The sequence below is a fragment of the Watersipora subatra genome, chromosome 3 (genome assembly GCF_963576615.1).
Source record: "Watersipora subatra chromosome 3, tzWatSuba1.1, whole genome shotgun sequence".
NCBI lineage: Eukaryota > Metazoa > Bryozoa > Gymnolaemata > Cheilostomatida > Watersiporidae > Watersipora > Watersipora subatra.
The window spans coordinates 73,554,483-73,572,841 of NC_088710.1; the positions used below are offsets into that span (position 1 = coordinate 73,554,483).

General features: G+C 35.1%; 2 protein-coding genes across 3 annotated transcripts in view; both read left to right on the forward strand.

Moving 5' to 3' along the window:
* Positions 1 to 13,481, forward strand: part of LOC137391513 (zinc finger protein 277-like) — a 40,438-nt gene extending 26,957 nt beyond the window's left edge. Inside the window, exons 11-12 of one of the 2 annotated variants that reach the window (XM_068078015.1) lie at positions 6,099 to 6,226; positions 13,214 to 13,481. In XM_068078015.1, the coding sequence (XP_067934116.1) occupies positions 6,099 to 6,226; positions 13,214 to 13,367 (282 nt within the window). In that variant the 3' untranslated portion in view covers positions 13,368 to 13,481. Of the gene's footprint in view, positions 1 to 6,098; positions 6,227 to 13,213 lie in introns of those variants that run through there. The other variant, XM_068078016.1, reaches the window with a different exon arrangement.
* LOC137392265 (guanine nucleotide exchange factor subunit RIC1-like) lies at positions 12,230 to 12,757 on the forward strand (the record flags this gene model as incomplete). The annotated part of the gene is made up of 2 exons (XM_068078933.1): positions 12,230 to 12,316; positions 12,593 to 12,757. Coding segments are annotated over 2 exons (252 nt in total), but the record flags the coding sequence as incomplete, so codon positions are not given.
* Positions 13,482 to 18,359: the final 4,878 nt, after the last annotated feature.

Sequence of the window (18,359 nt, forward strand, 5' to 3'; positions counted from 1 at the left end):
AGGTCTACTATATCAGGTATACTCCTTTATGTGAATCACACAGCAGCATTAACATTACACGGCTTTAAATCGAATAGAGTAAAACTCATTTGAGATTGTTGATGCAACGTTGTGGAGAAATTCGCTGTAAATATAGGGACTGACAGCCAGCACCAGTGGCTGTTTCAAAGGATGCAATACTAGCAGATGCATTCTTTGCTTCATAGTAGCAGTGGGCAACTCTCTGAGCCAAAGGACAAATAGTACATTTGGATAATGGTAGTGGTACGGTTAAGAAGCTCTTGAGCCCAAGGGTCATATATATAGGTACGTTCAGAGCTGCCATGTTGAATAGCAAATAATAATGTGAATGGACGTTGATGGGTTTAACCCTAGTATCCGTAACTAAGGTCTTGTTATACATGTAAATAGGAAGGAGATGGGTACTTCAGGGTGCCCTGTGAGGCGATCCATGTGAGTTGAAAAACTTGTGGTCAAAATCGCTCCTTGTGAACAAATGAGTCATGGGAATATATTGAACAGAGAAAAGGAATACAATAGATTAGGAGCAGGAGTCAAGGAAATGAGAGAAGACGTCATGGACTGAAGAATATGAAATAATTAAAAACCATGAATTAATTACGGAGGGGAACTCTGCAAAAAATAGAAATCCAATATGCTGGGAAAGTAGCGTGTCCAAGAATGGACACATTTGGCAGGACTTCACTATCGGTAAAACGTATAGATTATACAATATATAGACTATACGTAGGTTTGTTATTAAATGCTACTGGAAAAGCTATCTTTAATTTAGGCCTATGCTCATTGCTTACAAGCCTAAATTGAAGCTGACCACATAAAAAAGAGAAAGAAAAGGTATCCAGTGGGAGATAGCTGCTAGTTATTAGGCAATAAGCAGTTTCTGTCAGTGTACATTCAATAACCCACGTCAACATTATCTGGTAAACTAGGCATCACAATGAGCAGACCGGTTGTGCTCATCATCATGGACTTCAATTATGCCCTTTTTCTCAATATTAGTAATAGTTGTACATTTATATACTATTGTAAATATTATATGCATTTGAAGTTGAATGAGCTGAACATCAACTCTTTAAGGCTAAGTGGCCCTAAAAAGAACATAGTGTGAAAATTAGGAAAAGTAGAGAAGAGTGGAGTGGGGGATGAAGAAATAGGAGAGTTAATATATACATTATATACTAAGTCTACCTAAACATGTACATTATTTACTAAGTCTACCTAAACATGTACATTATATACTAAGTCTACCTAAACATGTACATTATATACTAAGTCTACCTAAACATGTACATCATATACTAAGTCTACCTAAACATGTACATTATATACTAAGTTTACCTAAACATGTACATTATATACTAAGTCTACCTAAACATGTACATTATATACTAAGTCTTCCTAAACATGTACATTATATACTAAGTCTGCCTTAACATGTACATTATATACTAAGTCTACCTAAACATGTACATTATATACCAAGCCTACCTTAACATGTACATTATATACTAAGTCTACCTTAACATGTACATTATATACTAAGTCTGCCTTATCATGTACATTATATACTAAGTCTACCTTAACATGTACATTATATACTAAGTCTGCCTTATCATGTACATTATATACTAAGTCTACCTTAACATATAAATTATATACTAAGTCTACCTTAACATGTACATTATGTACTAAGTCTACCTTAACATATACATTATATACTAAGTCTACCTTAACATGTACATTATATACTAAGTCTACCTAAACATGTACATTATATACTAAGTCTACCTTAACATGTACATTATATACTAAGTCTACCTAAACATGTACATTATATACTAAGTCTACCTCAATATGTACAAAAGGAGGAAAGAGACTTTTTGAGCTGCGTAAATATAGGACAACTGTCATACTAAAGAGAGAGATTAACAGACTGTTTACTCTAAAAGTCTTGAGCTACCTAAAATCACGTTACATATATTTTACCCTTTTGCTTGATCAACTTTTCATTTCAAACTGTGGTACTAGAACACATTTGTTAAGGTTGGGATCATAAATGTGTATTTAAATATGTTCTGATTTTGCTTGTACATTTCCTGCATCACTGTTTTAAAATTTTATACGCTATCATACTGATCGTACTGACCTTTAGAGATGGCACATATATGCTTAATTGCCTGATAATACTGCATGGAGTGCTCATATGTGAACAGAGTTTCTTCTCCAGGCAGATAGATGTACATGTCAAATAAGCTGACCAAAACTGCTTGAACATTGCCTTTTAATCATCATTATTGGTCACCGATAAGTGTTTTGTAAAATAATAATTTGCTTGTATACATAAACTATCAGTCTCCTATGCATTGGCTAGTATTTTCCAGTTTTCAGTATTTTGCCAGTTTGTATTTTATATGCGCTTCACTTATCAGTGATAACATTTGTAAATATCTTTCCAAGACCTCAGTATAGGTCATTCGTATTACATTGGATATCATGTGTGTCACAGCTTTATTATTTCACATTGTATATCATGTGTCTCACAGCTTTATTACTTCACATTGTATATCATGTGTGTCACAGCCTTATTATATTACATCGGATATCATGCTTGTCACAGTCTTATTATATTACATTGTATATCATGTGTGTTACAGTCTTATTATATTACATTGTATATCATGTGTGTCACAGTCTTATTATATTACATTGTATATCATGTGTGTCACAGTCTTATTATATTACATTGTATATCATGTGTGGCACAGTCTCATTATATTACATTGTATATCATGTGTGTCACAGTCTTATTATATTACATTGTATATCATGTGCGTCACAGTCTTATTATATTACATTGTATATCATGTGCGTCACAGTCTTATTATATTACATTGTATATCATGTGCGTCACAGTCTTATTATATTACATTGTATATCATGTGTGTCACAGTCTTATTATATTACATTGTATATCATGTGTGTCACAGTCTTATTATATTACATTGTATATCATGTGTGTCACAGCCTTATTATATTACATTGTATATCATGTGTGTCACAGTCTTATTATATTACATTGTATATCATGTGTGTCACAGTCTTATTATATTACATTGTATATCATGTGTGTCACAGTCTTATTATATTACATTGTATATCATGTGTGTCACAGTCTTATTATATTACATTGTATATCATGTGTGTCACAGTCTTATTATATTACATTGGATATCATGCTTGTCACAGTCTTATTATATTACATTGTATATCATGTGTGTCACAGTCTTATTATATTACATTGTATATCATGTGTGTCACAGTCTTATTATATTACATTGTATATCATGTGTGTTACAGTCTTATTATATTACATTGTATATCATGTGTGTCACAGTCTTATTATATTACATTGTATATCATGTGTGGCACAGTTTCATTATATTACATTGTATATCATGTGTGTCACAGTCTTATTATATTACATTGTATATCATGTGTGTCACAGTCTTATTATATTACATTGTATATCATGTGTGTCACAGCCTTATTATATTACATTGTATATCATGTGTGTCACAGTCTTATTATATTACATTGTATATCATGTGTGTCACAGCCTTATTATATTACATTGTATATCATGTGTGTCACAGTCTTATTATATTACATTGTATATCATGTGTGTCACAGTCTTATTATATTACATTGGATATCATGCTTGTCACAGTCTTATTATATTACATTGTGTATCATGTGTGTCACAGTCTTATTATATTACATTGTATATCATGTGTGTCACAGTCTTATTATATTACATTGTATATCATGTGTGGCACAGTCTCATTATATTACATTGTATATCATGTGTGTCACAGTCTTATTATATTACATTGTATATCATGTGTGTCACAGTCTTATTATATTACATTGGATATCGTGCTTGTCACAGTCTTATTATATTACATTGTATATCATGTGTGTTACAGTCTTATTATATTACATTGTATATCATGTGTGTCACAGTCTTATTATATTACATTGTATATCATGTGTGGCACAGTCTCATTATATTACATTGTATATCATGTGTGTCACAGTCTTATTATATTACATTGTATATCATGTGTGTCACAGTCTTATTATATTACATCGTATATCATGCTTGTCACAGTCTTATTATATTACATTGTATGTCATGCGTGCCAGTATAATCTTGTTTTGAGAAATAATTTGAAAACTATAGTTCTAAATATCCACCACTAGCTTGTCTGTTCTACCTGTGATTGCCATTGCGCTGTTGAAGATACCAATTTGTTGAAGATATTTTAGCCTTTTTTTGTAAAGTTTCACTAAACATTTTTTCAGTATTACGTTCAAACCCTTGGATGTCACAATTTGATGATGAGAAAGAACGACCCGTATGTTCTCAAGTAATTGCATTTTTGATAGTTTTATTTTATTCTTCAAGTGTTGTTTTCTCAAATTTTATTGTGTAATCATGTACTCTTCTCGCTATTTTTTATAGTAATTGTTGTTTTTTGTTGTTTTAATGATGGTTGTAGCAATCTAGCTAGTGTTTATTATTACACCGACCTCTTTGAGTCCTGGAATGATCGACGATGTTAGAAGTTACTTAGCAAACAAAAGAAAGGAACGATATTTGATTTTCAAAGTGCGAGAAATGTCTATTGGTTTTCATTAGCTAAATACGTTTAATGGTTGAATTACTGCTTTGCTACATCCTCTCTTGCTACATCTCTCTTGCTACATCTCTCTGCCAGGTTGTACAGTTGTGCTTTGCTACATCTCTCTGCCAGGTTGTACAGATGTACATTTTATTGCAGGTCTCTTCACATGCTCACCGCCTTCCAGATGTCTCGCTTTTAGCGTGAGAGCTGTGTGTGGAAACTAAAGGATACCACCAAGTTCAACCACAGCCTCATATGAGTATCAGAGAGTGTCATACGCAATCCTTTTCAACTTAACCTATCTTATTGCAAACACGTTCTATTACGATAAGTAGTACAAATGATGCATTATTTGTGGTCTATCTAATGAAGTATCGATTTCCAGATGCAATTTATAGCTGTCTTTTTACCTCATTCTTGTGGGAACTTTGAATTTTGATTTTTCAAGTGGACCAACGAGTAGCCAGTAATGAGCTGAGCAAATCAGAGGCTCCCTTCAGTCTTACAGATGGTCTTTCTGGCCCTCATTATTGTGTTGCTAAGTGCTTCCATATTTGCTTGCTATCTATTGTCAGATGTACAGACCCTATTTGTTAATAACCATGGAAACGAAATAAAGTTTAAGTACATTTATTGAAATCTATTATTTCAAAAGGTCACCTTGTACAGCGCTTTACCCGAAGCAGCGTACCAATTACCAAGGTTACAATATGACATTTTCAATACGGATTTTAATTTTGTTAGTTGCACATTGGTTGCCAAGAGTGGCCATTTTGGCTCTTTACATATTTCTATTTGATCAGCTGCTATTTTATATCTCAGGTTACTGCTGACTATGTAGTCCGCTACCTGTAGGGTCAGACCAACCCTGTAGGGTCAGACCAACCCTGTAGGGTCAGACCAACCCTGTAGGGTCAGACCAACCCTGTAGGGTCAGACCAACCCTGTAGGGTCAGACCAACCCTGTAGGGTCAGACCAACCCTGTAGGGTCAGACCAACCCTGTAGGGTCAGACCAACCCTGTAGGGTCAGACCAACCCTGTAGGGTCAGACCAACCCTGTAGGGTCAGACCAACCCTGTAGGGTCAGACCAACCCTGTAGGGTCAGACCAACCCTGTAGGGTCAGACCAACCCTGTAGGGTCAGACCAACCCTGTAGGGTCAGACCAACCCTGTAGGGTCAGACCAACCCTGTAGGGTCAGACCAACCCTGTAGGGTCAGACCAACCCTGGACGTCTACTGTCTTGCGATTGGTTTCGTAGACCGCCTCCAGAGTAGAATGTGAATTACATATCCTCTATGTCTCTGAGCTTGCAAGATCTTGCATTATGCTCAGCTGCCTACTCCAGCATTCTGAACACAGCTAGAGTTTCTCTATTTCTCTGTAGATGCTTGAGATGAAATGCCTCCAATGCAACGACTTGTATGAAGATAAGGCTTCTCTCATGGCACATCTCCTACAATCTGGGCACTTGACTAGTTTTGTTGAAGATAGGACTGTATGGGATCAACCTGAGTAAGTCTATAAGTAAATCTACCTGATCACTTACTTTACTACACATAGCCACATATCATTTCTGCTATCTGTCTTTTCAAGCTACCAGTCGTTCAGTTTTGGTTCCTTTATATTTGTCACTTGGTACTCCAATTGTCACCTAGAGTTCTTGTTTCATTGACGTTGTTTCCTGTTCTAATGTCACTTGACTAATCAACCACATTTTTTAGTCGAACATATTTTTATGACAAACTCTGACTGAAAGCAAGGCCTTACAAATAGGCTTATTGCATACAATAGAACTTATCTAATTTAAACCTCCCAGTGTAGTCATCTCTGGTGTGCTCACGACGTAGTGTAATCATATCTGGTGTGCTCACAATGCACTGTAACAATGTCTGGTGTACTCATAACACATGCAATTATGTGTGTAATTATGTCTGGTGTGCTTACAATGCAGTGTAATCATGTCTGGTGTGCTTACAATGCAGTTTAATCATGTCTGGTGTGCTTACAATGCAGTTTAATCATGTTTGGTATGCTCACAATGCAGTGTAATCGTGTCTGGTATGCTGGCAACACATCATTCTCAAGTCTTTTTCTCATTATTTTACTGTTTCGAAGAGTTGATAAATTGCGTTTTGGAAATGATGACACATCCAGTGTTTCTTTACTCCTTAGACTGAACAAGCCCACTAAACTCATCTCTGGTCGGCTCTAGCGGGCTTATATTCTCATTCCTGATTGGCTGAGACTATCCTAAGACACGCTCGTCTCCAATGAGAATTCAACAATTTTGTATTGTTTTCACATTTTAAACCTACAAATCCTATTGCTATCAATATGATCACAGACTGAATCACGCTGCTTACATGTACATGTTTCTTTGGTAGCCAATCAGGATAAAACTGGTGTAAATCAATCACAGTTTTCATCTTTTTGAAATGTTTGATGATTGTTCTGCTGCACCTTGTAATATCTTCAGCGTATTTTGCCGGTGTCTCCATCAGTGGCTCTGTTTGCTGAAGAGAGTAAACACTCTAAGTTGTATTCCACTTCTGAAGAGGCGCTCGAGTGCGCACTAAATTGATGTTTACCAACTTTGCTCATTGCGGTCGTTCGCTTTGCCTTATGTTTGTATGAGCTGCTATTTGTCGTCATTTTCTGATTTTAGATTCAGTTACTGCGGTTTCATTTTTGCTGGTCAACAAAATTTGTCAATAACTTGGCATCTGATATTATTTTAAATACTGAAAACACCCTAACATCGTGAACGTCAGAGTTGTTATCTGCCTCACATGGCAAGTCATGCTTGGCAACTAATTATATATACACTTGACATCCTTGGGCATAGATGCAGATGTTATCAGCTAGCACACGATGATACATATACCTGATTTACTCTCCACTTGTTCCGGATGACCATCTTAGTCACACTCACCTCTCCCTTCCCCTTTCCTTGCCTTACCTGTCGCCATCACTTTTTGAGATCCTGTTGCAGCGAGTTACAGCATCCATAAACTTTAGCTCTAAGGTCACTTACAGGTCAAATGGTAGTAAGAAATGACTGTGAATGTTTGAGCTGCTCCTAGAGATCCTACCTTCAACCCTGCTGGCTCTGTTAATGTTTTGCATGATCGGCTGCACTTTTATTTGTAAAAGCGTTGTCGGGGTTTAAACATGCCTTGTGAGAGTACAAATAACTTTATAACACATGCTTATCTGGTCATATGATTTGATCTCTTCTAACTATTACTAGCATTGGCAAGTTGAAGAACTGGTGAAGGCTTTGCAAGCCGTGTGCATTCATTTAGTTATTTCAGTTAAACTTTTGTTTGTATTCACTCATCTGACTTTTAGATGTTAGCAGAAGTACCGATACATACACAGGCATATTATTATATTAGCAACCCTTTTTGTGAAATAAAGTAGTGAATTTTCATGTATCTACCTAATGTATATTTTGTGGAATATTCAACATGTCTTTTCAATACCAGAGTTACTGAGCACCTATTACTAAGGTTGAGGAGTACCTACTTCCAGGGCTAGGGAATACCTACTACCAGGGGTAGGGAGTACCTACTTCCAGGGTTAGGGAGTACCTACTACCAGAGATAGGGAGTACCTACTCTTAGGGTTAGGGAGTACCTACTATTAGGGTTACGGAGTACCTACTCCCAGGGTTAGGGAGTACCTATTACCAGGGTTAGGGAGTACCTACTACCAGGGTTAGGGAGTACCTACTACCAGGGTTAGGGAGTACCTACTACCAGGGTTAGGGAGTACCTATTACCAGGGTTAGGGAGTACCTACTCCCAGGGTTAGGGAGTACCTACTACCAGGGTTAGGGAGTACTTACTACCAGGGTTAGGGAGTACTTACTACCAGGGTTAGGGAGTACTTACTACCAGGGTTAGGAAACTACATATATAAATTCAGCTGACCTCACCCCTGGAACTGTCAGGATTGACAAACATTCCGAGCATTGCTCTGTTTAGTGCACCTTAGAACTTTTCTAACTGTTAATGCGCTAAGTATGTTTATAATCTGTGCTAGTAATGCTTCTCAAGCCCTTTGTATCTCTCTAGCACACATCTCCGCGCGCACAAGCATCACTTGTATCTCTCTAGCACACATCTCCGCTTGCAAGAGCATTCTAAGCATCTTCTTATGGCATTGGTGGATTATGTTTCCTCTCTAGTCCTCATCCTTTTGACCAAGTATATGTAAAGGTCACTGGCAATAGTTGTACCCAGTACCTTAGTGCAAGGATTCATGCAGTATCCTGTATAGCTTATTTAGTTCTTTCTAAACTAGATGTTTTATTAGAGGCCTTGACAGGGTTTACTGACGAGAAAAATAATGTGAATTAGATTGGCCTCAGTAACCATCAGGGCTGCAATCCAGACCTTTCAGTTCACCTTTTAGAAAAATTCCTAGCAAAGCACTCAGAATGAAGCTCCAGTCACAGTCATTACCGGTCCTGTCATTCAAAATGTTTTCTATTCTTTCCATCTCAATTATCACTCATCTTATCATTATTCTCTTCATTACAATTATCACTCATCTTATCATTATTCTCTTCATTACAATTATCACTCATCTTATCATTATTCTCTTCATTACAATTATCACTCATCTTATCATTATTCTCTTTATTACAATTAACACTCATCTTATCATTATTCTCTTCATTACAATTAACACTCATCTTATCATTATTCTCTTCATCACAATTATCACTCATCTTATTATTATTCTCTTTATTACAATTAACACTCATCTTATCATTATTCTCTTCATTACAATTAACACTCATCTTATTGTTATTCTCTTCATTACAATTATCACTCATCTTATCATTATTCTCTTCATTACAATTATCACTCATCTTATCATTATTCTCTTCATCACAATTATCACTCATCTTATTATTATTCTCTTTATTACAATTAACACTCATCTTATCATTATTTTCTTCATTACAATTATCACTCATCTTATTGTTATTCTCTTCATCACAATTATCACTCATCTTATCATTATTCTCTTTATTACAATTAACACTCATCTTATCATTATTCTCTTCATTACAATTATCACTCATCTTATTGTTATTCTCTTCATCACAATTATCACTCATCTTATCATTATTCTCTTCATTACAATTAACACTCATCTTATCATTATTCTCTTCATTACAATTATCACTCATCTTATCATTATTCTCTTTATTACAATTATCACTCATCTTATTGTTATTCTCTTCATCACAATTATCACTCATCTTATCATTATTCTCTTCATTACAATTATCACTCATCTTATCATTATTCTCTTTATTACAATTATCACTCATCTTATCATTATTCTCTTCATTACAATTATCACTCATCTTATCATTATTCTCTTCATTACAATTATCACTCATCTTATTGTTATTCTCTTCATCACAATTATCACTCATCTTATCATTATTCTCTTTATTACAATTAACACTCATCTTATCATTATTCTCTTCATTACAATTATCACTCATCTTATTGTTATTCTCTTCATCACAATTATCACTCATCTTATCATTATTCTCTTCATTACAATTAACACTCATCTTATCATTATTCTCTTCATTACAATTATCACTCATCTTATTGTTATTCTCTTCATCACAATTATCACTCATCTTATCATTATTCTCTTCATTACAATTATCACTCATCTTATCATTATTCTCTTTATTACAATTATCACTCATCTTATCATTATTCTCTTTATTACAATTATCACTCATCTTATCATTATTCTCTTCATTACAATTAACACTCATCTTATTGTTATTCTCTTCATCACAATTATCACTCATCTTATCATTATTCTCTTCATCACAATTATCACTCATCTTATCATTATTCTCTTCATTACAATTATCACTCATCTTATCATTATTCTCTTTATTACAATTATCACTCATCTTATCATTATTCTCTTCATTACAATTAACACTCATCTTATTGTTATTCTCTTCATTACAATTATCACTCATCTTATCATTATTCTCTTCATTACAATTATCACTCATCTTATCATTATTCTCTTCATTACAATTATCACTCATCTTATTGTTATTCTCTTCATCACAATTAACACTCATCTTATCATTATTCTCTTTATTACATTTATCACTCATCTTATCATTATTCTCTTTATTACAATTAACACTCATCTTATCATTATTCTCTTTATTACAATTAACACTCATCTTATCATTATTCTCTTCATCACAATTATCACTCATCTTATTATTATTCTCTTCATTACAATTATCACTCATCTTATCATTATTCTCTTTATTACAATTAACACTCATCTTATCATTATTCTCTTCATCACAATTATCACTCATCTTATCATTATTCTCTTTATTACAATTATCACTCATCTTATCATTATTCTCTTCATTACAATTATCACTCATCTTATTGTTATTCTCTTCATCACAATTATCACTCATCTTATTGTTATTCTCTTCATCACAATTATCACTCATCTTATCATTATTCTCTTCATTACAATTATCACTCATCTTATCATTATTCTCTTTATTACAATTATCACTCATCTTATCATTATTCTCTTTATTACAATTAACACTCATCTTATCATTATTCTCTTCATCACAATTATCACTCATCTTATCATTATTCTCTTCATTACAATTATCACTCATCTTATCATTATTCTCTTTATTACAATTAACACTTATCTTATCATTATTCTCTTCATCACAATTATCACTCATCTTATCATTATTCTCTTTATTACAATTATCACTCATCTTATCATTATTCTCTTCATTACAATTATCACTCATCTTATTGTTATTCTCTTCATCACAATTATCACTCATCTTATCATTATTCTCTTCATTACAATTAACACTCATCTTATCATTATTCTCTTCATTACAATTATCACTCATCTTATTGTTATTCTCTTCATCACAATTAACACTCATCTTATCATTATTCTCTTTATTACAATTATCACTCATCTTATCATTATTCTCTTTATTACAATTAACACTCATCTTATCATTATTCTCTTTATTACAATTAACACTCATCTTATCATTATTCTCTTCATCACAATTATCACTCATCTTATCATTATTCTCTTCATCAAAATTATCACTCATCTTATCATTATTCTCTTTATTACAATTATCACTCATCTTATCATTATTCTCTTCATTACAATTATCACTCATCTTATTGTTATTCTCTTCATCACAATTATCACTCATCTTATTGTTATTCTCTTCATCACAATTATCACTCATCTTATCATTATTCTCTTCATTACAATTATCACTCATCTTATCATTATTCTCTTTATTACAATTATCACTCATCTTATCATTATTCTCTTCATTACAATTATCACTCATCTTATTGTTATTCTCTTCATCACAATTATCACTCATCTTATCATTATTCTCTTTATTACAATTATCACTCATCTTATCATTATTCTCTTCATTACAATTATCACTCATCTTATTGTTATTCTCTTCATCACAATTATCACTCATCTTATCATTATTCTCTTCATTACAATTATCACTCATCTTATCATTATTCTCTTCATCACAATTATCACTCATCTTATTATTATTCTCTTCATTACAATTATCACTCATCTTATCATTATTCTCTTTATTACAATTAACACTCATCTTATCATTATTCTCTTCATTACAATTATCACTCATCTTATTGTTATTCTCTTCATCACAATTATCACTCATCTTATCATTATTCTCTTTATTACAATTATCACTCATCTTATCATTATTCTCTTCATTACAATTATCACTCATCTTATTGTTATTCTCTTCATCACAATTATCACTCATCTTATCATTATTCTCTTCATTACAATTATCACTCATCTTATCATTATTCTCTTCATCACAATTATCACTCATCTTATTATTATTCTCTTCATTACAATTATCACTCATCTTATCATTATTCTCTTTATTACAATTAACACTCATCTTATCATTATTCTCTTCATTACAATTATCACTCATCTTATCATTATTCTCTTCATCGCAATTATCACTCATCTTATCATTATTCTCTTCATTGCCTAAGCTCTTTCTTATTCTTTTTTTCTTTGCTGTTTAGTAAATAGAACCCAAAAGTTGGCACGAATAAATATGAATCTTTGTGAGCTACAAAAACAACTTTTACCTTCTTGAGTTTCTTGTAACGTTTCTTATTCCTTTAGGACTTATTTTGATTACGTTTTTCCGATGGACCTGATTTTCTGTCAAGCATTGCAATTGTCGTCACTGGCCGAACAAGCTCTCCATTTCGACATCTCATCCATTTTTCTGTCTTCTGTCTGTTCTAGCTGCGGTAAGGATCCCCAGTCACTTATCCTCAAAGCATTGCATCAATATAAAAATCTGTCAAATCTATTTCCTATTTTTCATCCTAGGTACTACTTCCCGACTTATGAAAATGATAATTTGCTGGTTAGCTTACAATGCGCCGAGGAAAGCTTTGATGATGAGGAATGGGTGATACCAGAAGATGTCCCATCATCCTCCCTCACACAGAGACTGGATGGACCCGCACAACAGAGCTGCTGATACATAACCGCCTGTCATTGCTGTTTAGTCCCGCAGTGATCCTCATACTCTTCTAATATGACATGGCGTTACCTGTTGCTGTACTTTTTCTCTCTGTTGCTCAAATATTGCTCTGTCATCTAATTTCTCTTTCAATGTAAAACATAACATAATAAAAATTAAATATTTATTTAATATTTAATCAGAAGTTTCCTATAGTCAGTAGTGTGACATCTGTCCTGAAACAGTTTCAGGCCTACTCAAGGTGCCTCTCACTAATAATCTAATAATGCGAGTGGAAATAACTCGACACTCAGTACTGGTCATTGACAACTAGAGCTTCTTGTCGCTCTCTAGTAAATCAATGGTATGCTGTCTGCGTGCAATGCTCTCGATGACATACTCAAGTACAGCCGATTCATAAAGAGCCTAATGGCTAATATTAACTGTGGCTTTTAATTAGCCATTGAGCTACATAAGGTTTGGTCTGCCTTGTGTTTAGATCTCCTTTATTACCTAACCTTGGACAAACGAGATACCTTGCAATCACGTCTGAGCAGTCTTTGAAAGCTGATCAAAGAATTGGCTTGAAATCAATTAATGAAGCCAATATGAGACCAATAAGGTTTAACACAGTACAGTATAAGAATTACAAAACATTTTATCTTGCTATTTGCAAGATGTGGACATATTTTTGCAGCTAAATGTCTTCATTACATACCACACAAGACCTTGTGATGTAGAGGGGCGCGTGAAGCCTGTGGTCATATGATTAGTTTGTTATTAAGAGAATCTTACAGTACCTGACTGTAATTTGTTTGAATGCGTTATGTTCAATCATTTGCTAATCTCTAATTAGATTTTGTTGGTTCTTTCATTAGCGTTGCAAAGGCCTGGAAACAAATACCTGTCATACTGTCTGAAGCACCTGCAGTGCTCGTACCTGTCATACTGTCTGAAGTGCGCCTGCAGTGCTCGTACCTGTCATACTGTCTGAAGTGCACCTGCAGTGCTCGTACCTGTCATACTGTCTGAAGCACCTGCAGTGCCTGTACCTGTCATACTGTCTGAAGCACCTGCAGTGCTCGTACCTGTCATACTGTCTGAAGCACCTGCGGTGCTCGTACCTGTCATACTGTCTGAAGTGCGCCTGCAGTGCTCGTACCTGTCATACTGTTTGAAGTGCACCTGCAGTGCTCGTACCTGTCATACTGTCTGAAGTGCACCTGCAGTGCTCGTACCTGTCATACTGTCTGAAGCACCTGCAGTGCTCGTACCTGTCATACTGTCTGAAGTGCACCTGCAGTGCTCGCTGTGTTATGTTTTTCATTTTTTCCTGCTTTGTTATTAGATGGTGCTCCGCGAGGCTCTCTTGTACTGGAAGAAGATAAATTTAGATGCTAGAAATGTTGAAGATTTTCTGGTAGATGATGGAGAGCTGTCGATTTGTGATGACAATAAATTAAACATACTGACAATTTTCTTGTAAATGTTATCTCAGATTTAAAAAGCTTACATCACCGCAAAGGTATTTTAGTGAGAAGATTTATAACTGATGAGGGTCATCACTGAAGAACACCTGGCAAATGCTAAATCAAAACTTCCAATACTTTTAGAAATGCCATTTTGTCAAAAATGCTAATTTTGTTTGCCTATCTATAAATCGTTGGCACTAACATGCGGATTTCATAATAACTATGTGACATCTGCCAGTGCATTTCCTAACAAGATCCTTGCATAATTAAATGAATGTTACGTAATTTAAAATCATGCTTTCTTTCAGAATTAGTTTAATTTTTACACCTAATCTCTGTTGCACAGACCTGTAAGATCTACATAATCTCTGTTGCACAGACCTGTGAGATCTACATAATCTCTGTTGCACAGACTACAAAAAATCATATTCATCAAAGTGTAAACCAAATCAATCAGGAAAACCAGTAAAAAGACTCTAAGCTAGACAAGGTGTTAGCCCAAGCTCCTTAAAGTCTAGCCTATGAATGTAAGTTATTAATCGCTTATTAAACTATATTGATATCTACAAAAAATTTGATATTTTGTATGTTTAAAATCAGTAGTTGTTAGAAATGTCGTCGGGAATACTAGATACTATAATTGACTGACATAGATTTCTAATTGTTATTTATAACAATAGTGCAAAGTTCCTTTTAGAAACTATATTTTACAGCTTAGTGAGAGTTTTGGCTGTTTTATGGTGATTATTTAAAAAGGCAGGTCATTATTTCCATGCGGCTTCCTTCTCGTCTCCAGAGATCTGACTCCAACCTTCTTTTCTCTTTAATTTATGCCAAGCTAATGTCCATTAAGGGCAACGTATTCAAAAGACTTGAAGAAAGATGAAAGGTTCCATACGATTTATTATTTAATTAAAACCTATGCTAGGTTGTCCTTTCTAAATTGTATATTATTGTTTACGAGTAAATTAACTGTGTGCATTAGATAGAGAGCGGAAAGATTAAGAATGGATTACATACGCCATGAAGGATATTTTGAGGCCGTTAGCAATCACATTATTCTATGTGTCTGCCAAGCTTTGCTAGGGAGCAGAAAGCATGATTATACGACTCCCATTCAGACAAGCCTTTCACTTAGGGCATTCGCTAGGGATTAAGCGGTGTGATTTAGCTTATGAGTTGGACGTCCTCAGAAGCATGATCCCTCCTCTGCAGATTAAGAAGATGTTTTGTCCCTTTGATAGTTGTACAATCTCAACTCTTTAATATGTCCATAAATGAATGATGGCAAGTATTAACAGCGGATCAGCAAGGCTGACTCCTATTGATGGTTGACAGCAGAGCATGCTTGGCTGATATTACGAGTAGCGGGAGAACACCTTTACGCCCAAACTGTTTGTGACAGTCACATGGCCTTACAGACTGGAAGCCTTTGGGACAACGAGCAGGGTTAAGACTAGAGTATTTATGTTTCATATATCAAGGAGTTTTTCAACAATGAGTTGTGTACAGTCTTTGATATAAGACAACTTGGCGGCGAGACAGACCCGCATGTAGATAGAGTGAGAAGCTTCTTTTAACAAAATCCTTTCATTTCCTTGATTACGTTGTGTATAGATGTTATCCTTGGAAGGGAATGTCCACTTTAGAACTCATTCATCGATTACAAATGCTCAAGTAATGAAGTAAACACAGTATCAAACGCACTCTGTGAAATTATACTCCGCACCAGTCGGGTTGTTCGAGTCGCTAACTGCATATTTCATAAGATAGCATCTGCGTCTCCTTCACCTTCTAATCAAATACCAGCAAAGAACTGTCTAGGGATGAAGTCTTGTCCTAGTCATCAGTCAGGCGCGTTTTGGGCGTGTCAAATGCAGCGGTGCCTTGAGTCAACCCGGTTCACAACAACTAGGGAATTCATCTTTTTTTGGTTTACATCGTTGAAATATCAGTAATCCTAGGCTGAGCTGGACTAGGCAGGAACACCTGCGTGGCTTTGCCTCTGAGAGGCAGCTGAATGAAGCAGATGTTATAAAGGCCGGAGCTCGCATCTGTAGGAATTATAAAACACATTCTGGTCTCTTGGATCATTGATTGTTGTTTAATTATTTATAATTCATCGTAAGCTCTAAGCTTTCTTTAGCATAATGTATCTAGTAAAAAACTATCTGAAGTGTAAACAGAACGCTCGTCAACTTACACTGGGTGTGCTGTGCGCCACCCTCCTGCGGGTGCGCTCTATATCCTGCTATACTAGATATGATAGATGACCAGGAGAAAGCTGAGTGGGTGTCAAAACAAAATACATTGAATATGTATGATAAACAAACATGGTTCTGAATCTTTTCTACCACTAGTGAAAGAGCACAGAACATGAGTATTACAAAACCTAGCTGTCTAGTCTGGACTAGATTTACATGAATGATACTGATAAAACTACACTGAACTCATGAAGTGAGCATACGGTATATGAAGTCTTTGTTTACGGTGGTGACGGGCTCAGAGTTGGCGATGGTGCTGAATATGATTATATTCTTTTCCTAATGAGTCATGTTTCTCCTCTACCCATTTTTATTGAGTTTGTCATTCTTGAGTCCATCCAAATACTCGTACTCGTTCAGCCGGACAAAGGAAACTATGATAAAATACAACTGGAAATATTCCTGAAAATTAGAAGTAAATTGAGTCAGTTGGAATTAAATGTAGCCGAATATACAGCTTATGGAAATTTTTTTGTGAGAGTGTCAAGGCCAAGAAATATACTGCGACTACACTGATGAACGTGTTAGGGTGCTTCCTACACAGTCACATAAATTTAGCACTCACAGTCTCAGAGTCTAACATCTAAATGTTACATGTGGTCTGATCATGGCTGAGTGCTACAGTAAGGTAGTCTCAGAGTCTAACATCTAAATGTTACATGTGGTCTGATCATGGCTGTGTGCTACAGTAAGGTAGTCTTAGAGTCTAACATCTAAATGTTACATGTGGCCTGATCATGGCTGAGTGCTACAGTAAGGTAGTCTTAGAGTCTAACATCTAAATGTTACATGTGGCCTGATCATGGCTGAGTGCTACAGTAATAAGCTAAGCAAAATCGCCAAAAGATGAAGTAAGCAGGCCTTCTGAAGAAATAGTTGGCAAAGTTTTCTCAAAAATCTAATTTGGGCGTAGAGACAAGCAGAAGTCAAGTGGCTTGGCTACTAAAATGATTTTGTTGACTGGCCAGATGACGGGATGGTTGCACTATTTTGATTGTTATCTGACCAATTTGGGGTGTGTTAGAGAATGCCATGCAATCTTGATGCATGATAGAGCAAGTTTGTCATGTGTTCGGGTGGAAGCAGATGGCAAGAGTAGGCAGGTCGAGAAGGAGTGCTGGTCATGCGTCATACTGGGGAGAGTCTGGTTGGTATGAGGGATGGTTTGGTGTGAAAACAACCTTTAAGCAGTTGTGAAGGTTTACTTTCGTGCCTCTGCCTTCCGACTCCTTCAACTAAACAAAACCATATTCTGTGTTTAAACCCTGTACTTT